Source organism: Colossoma macropomum, unplaced genomic scaffold, assembly GCF_904425465.1.
Source record: "Colossoma macropomum unplaced genomic scaffold, Colossoma_macropomum, whole genome shotgun sequence".
NCBI lineage: Eukaryota > Metazoa > Chordata > Actinopteri > Characiformes > Serrasalmidae > Colossoma > Colossoma macropomum.
In genome coordinates, this window is record NW_023494791.1 from 23,759,804 (window position 1) to 23,771,306 (window position 11,503).

An 11,503-nucleotide genomic window follows, 5' to 3' on the forward strand; every position below is an offset into this window, starting at 1 on the left:
TCTGGCCCTGCGATGGACTGGCGACCTTTCCAGGCTGTATCCTGCCTTCTGCCCAATGACAGCTGGGATAGGCTCCAGCACCCCACCGTGAACCAGAAAGATAAGCGGTTTAGATGATGTATGTATGTATGTATAACAGTCTGGTCTCCCCAGGTTGTGTCCATCTCCATACAGAATTATTGCTTTTCACAGTCTCAAATCAGGCTTCATTTCAGGGTCCCATTAAAGCCTGAAGGCCAGGCAAATTGTGTGCACCATATGTTGTTTACACATTATCTCTCATCAACCTAATTCTCAACCAACAGCTGTACTTAACCCCATAGCCCCAGAACACTGTGGAGGTGTGCTTCTGTGTCAGCAAAGTTCATTCTATCTGAAATGCTGCTCTGTAGCCCCAATCAGTGCTATTCAAAGTGGAGCTGCCTGGAGTGTTGGAGATCTTGTGTGAGTTCTACCTAATATAGGCCTTATTTATCTCACCTGCCTTCTGCCATCATTTCATTAAAACCATGTGAATGGTCATTTCACAGTGACTGCCCATGACTCAAGCTCAGAGATGAGAGAGGTCCAGCAAAGCGAAAGTGAAAAGAAGCTTATGTATCTAAATAGAAGGTCTCTTTATTGGTTCTGTACACGACTGAGAAGGTAGTATCCCATCACACAGGTAGATTTTTTTCATTTACTAAGTCCTTCCCGACATTCCAAAGTCAAGTTCTGCTCATCTGTTGTGCCTGTGAAGGACTGATGGACCCTTTTCATGCATTTGCGAACCAAGCACCCATTCAAAGCATCACTAGTGGAAAACGTCTGTTCAGTCTCATTTGCCAAACTTGTCAGTTCCAGACAAGGAATGCTATCCTTCATTTTCAACAGTTCACAGTTAAAGTCCTTGAATTACCCACTGCTGCCATTTAGCTCAGGAACTGTGATAGCTAATCGGAGACAGGCACAGTTGTGAATTGCATACTGATTTCAAGACCTGAAAATTGAGAACATTTGCAGTTATTGACAAATATAGGAAGTGTGAATTACAAGTAGCAGGTTACTCAAGGCTGTCAAAGTTACATAAAGCTAGTCTTCTCAATAAAATACTTTAAAGTGCAGTTATACAAGTTGTTTAATACTGGAGGCCAGCAGAGGTTCTAGTTTTGCCCACAACACTGTGCTCATGAAAAGGGTCCATGTGTCCCTCTGTAAAATAGAAGAGGGCTTTGATGAATATACATTTCCACCTTATTTTACCTTTCAGGCAAAATGAGAAGGGGTATTCAATTAATGATATTAGCTTTAGCTTAGTTTATGAGTAATCCAGTTAACAAATTTGAAAGAAAAAGAGTCTGCTTGCGCAGTTAAATAAGTAATTAACATTAACTACAACAACAACTAATACAATGTCCACAATAAAGAGGGAAAACCATTGCTGCAACATCAGTGGTCTACTTTGTGCAATAGGGATCAGCATGGTAACATAGGTTTTTCCGCATCATAAGGACCAATCAGATCGAAATTCTGTTCAACTTCACAAGAATTTCTTCACAGCACGGAAGGGTATAGGAGCAAAGTGTTTCATCACCATCACGATGCAGTCCCTGGGCTGAGTCAGATGGGGCGCACTTGGATGACATTGACCTGTGGTACCTCACTGCATTTAGTGCTGATGTCCAGAGGGTGCGTGTCATTGCTGGTGATGATGAAGACAATAGAGGAGGAGTTGAAGGTCACTCGCTTCTTGGGCCGCTCATCACGGCTCTGTGACATCACAATGGGCCGAATGGGCCGGTCAGCACAGGTCAGGGGACGGTCCTTGATGCTGCGCTGCAGGCGAGCCAGGCGAGAGCACAGCAGCTGCAGCATGCAACGTCGAAACTAACCAAGAAGACACATACAGAGAGACAAGGTTTGGCAGAACATTTGAGTTAGGTATTATCTTTTCTCATTTTGTCTTTTTTTTGTTCAATAAATACTACTTTTGATTTGTTAATTACCAACATTCCAGAAAGGGTTCCATAATACCAAAAATGCTACTTTTGACAATAGTGGGACCCTTTTTGTTTCTTTAAAGAAACATATATAACATAGAAAGCAATATACAAGTATTCACAGTTATGTACAACATTTGTTTTTACGGAAGAACCCTTGAAGAACCACTTGTAAGGACATTGCTAGCCCATAGCCTGCATAACCACAACGTTTTAGCCAAATGCATTCTTAAGTGCCAAAAAGGGTTCTTGGAGTGATGCCATAGAAGAATTATTTTTGGTTTCCTAAATAACACTTCAATGGATGGTCCCTAAGGAACTATTTTTGTAAATGACATGAGACTTTATTTAAAACTCAAAGAGTCTCAAAATAATGGAAAGACTTTACACCAATGAAAATTTTGTTCTTTTTATTTTTAAAGTGTTTCTCAAATGGGTCTACAAGTACACTCTTTTAAGTACTTTGTCCAGTAATGCTTTCTTTTACAGTCCCCTAAGTTCTGTGTATTAATTAGGTGAGCGTGATGTACAAACTACAAAGTATTAGGTAAATATTATAGGTAACATGATGGTCAGTTCCAAGACACACTTACTCATGTTTTCTAAACCACTTATCCTTCTGGGTCGCTGGAGCCTATCCCAGCAGTTATTGGGCAGAAGGCAGGATACACCCTGGACAAGTTGCCAGTCCATTGCAGGGCAGACACACAGACACATATATTCACACACACCTAGGGGCAATTTAGCATGTCCAATTGGCCTAACTGCATGTCTTTGGACTATGGGAGGAAACCAGACTATGGCAAACCCAGCTGCGGCAGCAATACATACTGTGCCACCCAAGTTCCAAAACAGTATAACCAAATTACACTAATGTGCCCCACAGCTTCTAAGTATTTACTGGGTAAGTGTGAGGTACAAGCTCCAAAGTGCTGTGTAATTATTTGGGGTAAAATGACAGTATGTAACCAGACACTCTTGCTAAATTCCACTGTAATGCCACAAGCAGGAAAGTAGAATTCCAGGTAGTTATATGGGGTAAACAGACAGTACAAAGAAGCTTGATCAAGACATGAGAGGCTTATATGTAGGCCTACCTCTTTATTACCTAGACATGAATCAGGACTGAAAAGGATGATTCCTACAGTGGTTTTCTTGGGTCCTTACCTTTCCTGTTTACTTTGCCACTTAAACACACAGCATTACACTAAAATTTAGTCTGAATATGTTTGTACTTGCTACTGTCTACTCCAAATGAAGTTCACTCAGGAGATATGTCCACTTATGAACATTTTACAATGCCTTTTTTCTGATTAATAGCTAGAACCTGAATCCTCATTACACAAAAAAACAGTTACATAGTACTTTGGAGTTTGTACCTCATACTTCCTCAATTAACATCTAGAATATGTTTGGCGTTTCAGTGTAATTAAATTCCACTGTCTTTACACTCACAATTGTGTTAGCCAATATAATTACCTAGTAATTTGGAGCTTGTACCTTACACGTGCATGGCTAATACCTAGAATATAAAGGACTGTACAAAAAAGCTGTACCCTTCATCCTTGTACCTTATAAACTTGTACTACACTGAACCTGTATTTTTACACAGCTGCTTTGTGACACCTACTGCAAAAGTGTCTATGCATATTACAATAAACTGAACTGAAGTACAAGTGCTGCTCTGCTTAAATCACCCTTCAGTTTAATCAAAACTCACCTTCCTGCTCATGAAGGCATATATAACAGGGTTGTAGGCCGTGCTGGACTTGGCGAAGAAGGAGGGGATAATGGCGACGGTAGGGGAAACCATGCTCTGCTTGCCAAAAGCCTCCAGCATGGAGACCACAGCGTAGGGCGTCCAGCACAGCAGGTAACAGAAAATCATCAGCAGGAACATGGCTGCCACCTTCTTCTCATAACGCAGGATCTTAATAATCTGCACTGTTTGCAGGTCCTCAATGGACCGCAGCTAGAGTCATACAAGAAAAGACAGTCATTAAAGAGGTCAAAAAGGTTTTCTAATACTGTAATAAATTACCACAAAATCACCGTGTTAAATAACGTACATCAATTAACTGCTTAAAAAAATCCAGTAGATCTTGTTTTTCTAATAGATTCCATATTGACTCTCCACAATAAAATCTAATAGGGCCAGACACTGCTCCCACAGTAAGAGAAAAACACACTTAATACAAAAAAGGGTTTGAAAACAGGCCAAATTAAATCCAAGAATCCCACCCGCAACTTCATTTAAATATGTCCTCAACTGTATTTTGTTCAGAGTCTGTGTGTTCAAGGGAAGTGCTCCCCTGAGGAAGCCTCTTTCAATTAAGCCCAGTCTTTCTCCACCTGATTCTCTAATTACAGTCTGGATCACATCTTTACTAAGGACACAGCTGCTCAAGGTCAGCTGCAAGAATTTGCTGTGTCAGGCTAAGCATGGCTGAGACTGGCAGGTATTGCGGAGGGCACAATTACTAGCAAGAAGTGGGTCACCAGTAGGGGGTGTTTTGGTATTATTGTCAAGAGTAGGTCAGACTCTAGTAGTCATCTTATCTGATGCACCTATTATTACTGACTGCATAGCACAGGGATATGTTTATAAATAGGCTGCGTTTAGATCATTATGGATGCAGTATCATTATACTTTGGACTTCATGACTACTAGCGTCTTTTTAACTCTTTGGAGACTATAAAGTTCACATGTTGCATATGCACAGTTTCTCCTTTCATTTATTCCTTCAATAGCCAGACAAGCTGTAAACATCCCCCTAACCCTGCATCTGGTAATCCATCCTCGCCGCCACCATCTGGTTTCTGACACAATTATGACTTGTTCTATAAGCTGTCAAGACATTTTGAAAGTGCGTTTGGATCAGGCAGACAAACTGTACAGTGAGAATGAATGTCAGTGCTGTTTTAAAAGTGCTATTTTGACAGTTTGGGAAATTGCAGCCATAAATCAAAGCTGAAGCAGTGAATGGAGTGATGAATCACATTGTTGTGCTCCAGGAGTGTTCTCAGCACAAGTGTGCTGTTGTTTGTGCATGTTTATGTGAATTTATGTGCATGAGAAGCAGTGTGGGAGAGTGTGTGTCTATGTACAGGGGGTCTCCAGTGACTTAACTGAAGCTGGTAGGGTGTTCAGGCTCAGCGGAAGTAATGACTTGCTTCCTATGAGTCATGAATAATTTATAAATCAGGGCTGGTTAAAACAAAGGATGCTTAGTTCTCCTGAGTGCACTTGCTTATGCTTATCTAAACCATTTAGAGCAATGAAAAACATCATTTTTTTATCTCCCACATAAGCCACGTTGCTGATAACATCAGAATCAGATGGATGCATGGGGCTATGCTGATAGAAAGTACAGACTAGTTTTGTAGAACATCATTGCTAATACCATACGCCTCCAGACGATGCTAGAGCAATGCTTTTAGCTACAAAAAAAATAAAGCAGTGTTTTAGCCATTTTCACCTATATGAACAAAGTGAATTAGATTTACCATGTGTTAAGAGAAAGAAAGGCATGGTTAATTATAAAATAATAGCACAAGCTGTGCAACCAACTGACCTATTCATAAAGGGCCATTTTTTTAACAGTTGGTGGCAGTGCTGGCTCTACCTAATAAGTGACATAAGCAGCTGCATAGAGGCCCAGAGCCATCAGGGGGCCCCCTAATAACTTGTAGGTTATTACCGTACTGCAGATCCAAAACACCTGGCTCAAATAGTTGGATTCCCTTGAAGGTCTTGATTACCAGGATCAGGTGTGTTAGATTAGGGTTGGGGCTAAACTCTGCAGGGTGGTAGATCTGCAGGACTAGGGTTGGGCACCCTTGTTCTACCATTATTTCGTTTAAGATGCTCAAGTGAGGGAAAAAAAAGCAAATGAAAAAAGCAATCAGGTCTCAAAAAGAAACATGTGCATCTGGAGCCACAAGAACGAAAAGAAAAAGATAGGATGAGGAAAAGAAAAATTAGCCACTAAGCAACATCTGACTTGGGCATTCTGCAGTCTACCCACCCTAATCATGTTCTTTTCAATACAAGAATAGTACAAGAACTAATACTTTATTCATTTTGTTAAAGAAACTGTGTAAGAAAATCTCAGGACTCCACTTTTTGATAAAGAGAATTAAACACGTTTTTGAAAATTCCCCCTGATGGCTCAGAGACCCTAAGTGACTGCTTATACTGCTAGCAATGGCCCTATGTTTATGCTCCACCCACAAATGCATTCTTTAATAGCAACCCCTAGGTTGGACAAGCTTGACAGAATCCCATAGAGCCTAATGAGCAATTGCACTGTGCTTGGGTAAAATTCCTTACCATTTATACTGCCTTATTAATTTTAAATTCTATATATTTTATACATCTGTAACAGGTCACAATGTTAAGATAAAATCAGTGTAGGTTTATTTTCAAGTAATTGATTAACCATTAGCATGGTAGCATGTGTGTCATTGTAGTATCCAATGTGCCAAGTTTCAATTAGCAACAACAACATAGTCAAGCTTGATACCATAGCATTTTAAATTGGAAACAAATCTGTTCTGTAACGCTTATCCAACCTAGCAACAGTTGCTGTGAAAGAACGCATTAGTGGGCATAGATATGCTGATTGTCATAGACTTGAAATCACAACTGTGATCGCATTATCACAAGAATATCATTAAAAAATATCCAAAAACTTTTTTATCTCACCATGTGTACAGTGTACAAAATATTCCCATAGCAGTAGGTCATGACCCCCACAGGGATGAAGAAGCAGCCAAGGAGGAAGAACAGGATGAAGGATGCATCATTAGGGTCTTTAGATGCCCAGTCCAGGGAACAGCCCAGTTGGTGGACCTCTAGCGTGTACCTGTTCCAGCCCAGCAGAGGAGCACCAGTCCAGGCCAGTGCGTAAAGCCAGATGTGGGTGATGGCCCTCCAGGCCCAGGGGAAGTCTATGACCTTGGCATGTACCACTCTAATGTAGCGTTCATATGCCAGGGCAGAGAGTGTCATGATGGACACAATACCTAGCCGGGGCAGAGAAGACAAGGAAAAGTTGACGTCAGTGAGAAAACTGCAGCCTATCAGATATACAGGATGGAAACCAAACTCTTAATTCCCTAATGCAGTCTGATAAAAAGTCCTTGAAATCTCTCCAAAGCTTGAAATAAGATCAGAAGTTCCAACAGGGATCAAGCGGTGTCATGTTTACTGGTGCCACGACTAGTGGAGATAATAACTCAGTGCTAAAAGCTGCCACACATTTACATAGTTAGTACATACCAAAATCTAGGGCAAATGACATCTCTCTCTGTCTCTATCAGCTGTCTGTCTGTCTCTCTCTCTCTCTCTCTCTCTGTCTCACTATTCCCACCATGGGACTCTGGGAGTTGTCTCCCACCCAGCAGCGCTGTCAGAAAATCAATTGATGCACATAGCTGGTGGTAATTACCATTGCCAGACATTTGCCCTGAATAGCAGAGTGAGAGCACATTTCTGCCTATACCTGTGGCATCTAAAGCAATCTAAAGAGTAAGAGACACACTGACCCAATTACACACGTCTGCACAAGAAACGGTGACAGAGGCAGACAGATGTGGAGACAATGCATTGTGAAATACATGGTGAGCAACAATGTTCTCATTATTATAATATTATAATATTTAACTGATGTCCTGAACATGTAAAGCACCTTGAGTGCTCTTTATATATGATTAATATTGCATGCAAACCTCCAGACGTCTGCAAAGAAACTGCTCAAGTGATGATCTGAAACACAGTAAATGCATTTTAAAGGGCCCATATCCTACACATATAACGTTTGTGTGATGTTTTTGTACCAAAAATGGTTATAATTCATTTTCATGATCATTTTTACGCCTCTCTTTACCCTACAGAAGACTGTATTTGAAGGGTTTCATTGCAAAATGCATCATAGACCACTTTTTAATTTTTTTTTTTCTATGTTATATGCGGTTGAGAGTGGGCTTAACACATACAGGAAATATCAGTGCTAAATTATGATTAATACCATCTTTATTAGAGAAATAAAAAGTGTTTTACCTTAATATCAGCTAGAAGTATTTTTAAAAAAATGTGCTATATCCAAAATTAATAAAAAAATAAATGATCACCGTTCTGATTGGTTGTCTTGTATGGAGCCTCATTCAAAAAACACTCAGAGCTGAAACACTGCTTAGAACTTCAATACGAATGGGCGGGGCTAAACTGTAGGCTGCATAGGTGTTTGTATGTGTAGTATTCAAGCTCCAGGTGTTATCTGATGTTGCAGGTTTGGAATGTTTAAGTGAGGGGTTAAGGTCTCCTTTCCACTTTAGTTCCAGATGAATGAGACTATTCTAAGAGGGACGATATGTTCTGTCTCCTTTTTCCAAAGCAATTACTCTATATAAGCAGTAGGTTATACTGTACGGGAGGGGACACTTTAGAATTGGCACGGATCCCCTCTCAGGTACTTTATAGTGCTTGATATGATACTGTTTTACTTTGTAATAAACATACAAGCAAGACGTGTCAGCGGAGACTTCATCATCTTCACATCATCGCTATTTAATAAACAACATATGTAAATTGGTTCTTGTGGCATCTCAGAAATAGTGATTTTAAAATGAACATATTTTTCAGCTTAGTTTTCAAATCTGCACAAATGTCCAAATAATTTTGTATAGTTGTTTTAGACTTTCAAAATATGGTGTTTGATTACGTAAACTACATGATAAAACATGAAAGCTGTAATTCACAACCTTCCGTCATTATTTGTCTTGACTTGGCAGAATTTAGTCAGTGAGCAAAATTATTCAGATGCAGAAAGATCAGACCTTATTTCACACACACAGCATGGCTAAAGTGTTGTTGATACAGCCAAGGCTTAATCTACATATGCAATAACACCATGAGCTGTGTAATTGTGTTTGGCAGCGGGTTATTGAGCAGGTAAATGATCCTGATCGTGTGTGACCTTGTGCGTGCAGGAGCAAATGAGGGAGAGCATGCACCAGCACTGAGTATACCATCCATCCTCAACAGAGAGATATCTTCATAAATACTCCCAAACATGCACTGACAACAGCTGATTTGAATGGCCTTTATAACATCTGTTTGGAACATCCCCTGTCATATCTGTTTATGGTGCTGGGTAATATAATACCAGTCTGGCTGTGATAACATGGTGAAGAACATTATGCTGAAACTCATTATTGTGCTATTGCATTATCCTCACTGAGTGCTCTTTAGGTCTGTTGCTGTCATCTGTCTCCTTCAAATACCAGTCAAACACAATCCTCCCCTTAATCATCCCACAGCGGGGAACTGAGACGACTGCTCCAGGTAAGAGCAAACCTGTCATCTTTTTGTACAGCAGTTCTGTAAATGATGCATAAAACAAGTGATGCGGGTTACTGTGTCACAGACTCAACAGCAGCCTTGTCAAATGGCAAAGTGTATGTGTTACTGTCACAAGCCATCATGTCAAATCAGCTCTGACCTCTGGAATATACAGCACTGCAGCACATGAGGATTTTCAAATGCAAATTTCTTAATTATATTAGTACAGCCATTGGCCTTGAGTGTTTTAAAAGGTAAAGAAACAAAGAAATCAGAGCTTTGTCCTCATAAAACAAATAAACTCTCATTCTCTCATTGTAGTACTTAACTGTAAATCTGTAACTGTAAATATGTATATTTGTATTGATCACTGATATTTATAGCATAGTTATATAGTTACACTTTTATATGTATGTGTATATATATATATATATATATATATATATATATATATATATATATGCACACCCACACGCCTTCTCACATATATGTAGTTGACTGTCCTATTCACTGTGCTGTTCATCAATTCTATGTATTTTGCAATACTATTTCTACATTCATACGTTACAATGAAATATAATTATGAAGCTATTGAGAATTTAACATAATCCAAAGTGTTTCTCTTTTAGTTCTTCTTCACCTCTAACGTATCCTTGCCTTACTTAACCATCAGCCCTAGATAATAAGACTACTAGATAATACTCTGTCTGAGGAGAGAAAAGCAGTGGTCAGTTGTTATTGTGGATGAATGTACATGCCCCTGGACTCTCACGCTGTTCCGCGCCTTCGGTGCCAGATCGCGTTACGCGCGCATTGAGTTTTGGGGTTTACTCACTGCTAGGAGCATCACGCACTTCCCGGAAGCCTGTTACCCTGAATCTCCATTAAAACACACTGAACTGCATCGCAGCCAAAGCGAGAAAAGTTGCACCGCTATTGATGAGCCATTCAAGTAGCGCAGGCACATGACACCAGCGCCAGGTGGGCTAAAGAACCTGAATAATTCATCCATTTCTTTATGTGCAACAAAGAGTGTGCCAATCAGAGAGGCCACCGCCTGTAAAGTAAGTTCCAGAGACGCACGCGCGCGGTCAGAGTAGAGGATGGAGAGATGGAGAAAAATGGACCAACTTTACAAAACATCTCACATGAACTGTCCTGTTCAGCGTGCAGGAGTGAAACAGAGCACCGACCGAATAAGCTGTTGCTGAATCCATCCCAAACGCAGGTGGCGGCGTCCCATACCCATCCTCGCTTTACGCACGAGACGAAGGTGAAGTTAACCCCAATGACGGACACCAGGAGGTCACTCACGCTGATGTTGACCAGCAGCAGATTGGTGGGCGTTCGCAGTCTCTTGAATTTGTAGTAAAGTATGATAACCACGACGTTGTTGCAGAAGCCCAGCACGCCAATGGTGCCGATGGCGAAGGCAAGAAGTTTGTACGTCCCGACGGCGAAAAGATAATTCTCCGCGCGTGTCTCAGTCCCAGTCTCGTTCAAAGGATTCATTGCGCGCATAAGTTCGCTCGAAGCATTCTGCTGTGCCAGTGCGCGCTCACGAGAACTCCGGGCATGGTAGCTGAGTGAGTGGTCTTCTCTCAGGCGCCGCGCTTCTGGATTTATGGCCCCCTCTGTACGCCCGTTAGAAATTAAGGCAATTTAGCACAGGGTGGTGGGATCACATTGTTTTCCCCACCCATATTCCGGCCAATTCCGCCTCCTACTCAGAAACTGAGTGAGAATGAACTACCAGCCGAGCCTACATGGGATCCGACTAACCAATCCTAGAGAAGGAGGCGGGGACTATCGGAATACGGGTGGACCAAAAGCAATAACTCTGGTCCGGGATCGCGGTTCAGGATGCTGCTGAAATTCTCCATTCAGTCGTCATTCATCACGTGAACTGGCTGCTGGTCACCGCTCTCGAGTGGTTGAGTCAAAGTTACCCGCTGAAAAAGGGCATCTGATTTTGCTGCCCATTCTTGATCTACTCATTTGCGCCCTGACTACGCTCTCTGAGGATGTCTGTGCGTAACGCTCCAGCTAGGTGCGTACAAATGCACTTCATTTTATTACGTTTTAACGCTGGTCCTAAAGAAACAATCAGGAATTTAATCAAAACAAAGTGGATGAGCAAGCAGCAGATTTTAGGCACTGAAACATTAAAGTAGATGGA

The 11,503-nt window shown here is 41.1% G+C and overlaps 1 protein-coding gene across 1 annotated transcript; it reads right to left on the minus strand.

Annotated features, from left to right (window-relative positions):
* Positions 1-1,598: 1,598 nt before the first annotated feature.
* Positions 1,599-11,028, minus strand: opn3 (opsin 3). The gene is made up of 4 exons (XM_036574530.1): positions 10,518-11,028; positions 6,688-7,007; positions 3,700-3,951; positions 1,599-1,866 (listed from the first exon to the last, which is right to left on the minus strand). The coding sequence occupies exons 1-4, from the start codon at positions 10,843-10,845 to the stop codon at positions 1,600-1,602; spliced, it is 1,167 nt and encodes a 388-aa protein (XP_036430423.1). The 5' UTR covers positions 10,846-11,028; the 3' UTR covers position 1,599.
* Between the last annotated feature and the right edge of the window lie 475 nt (positions 11,029-11,503).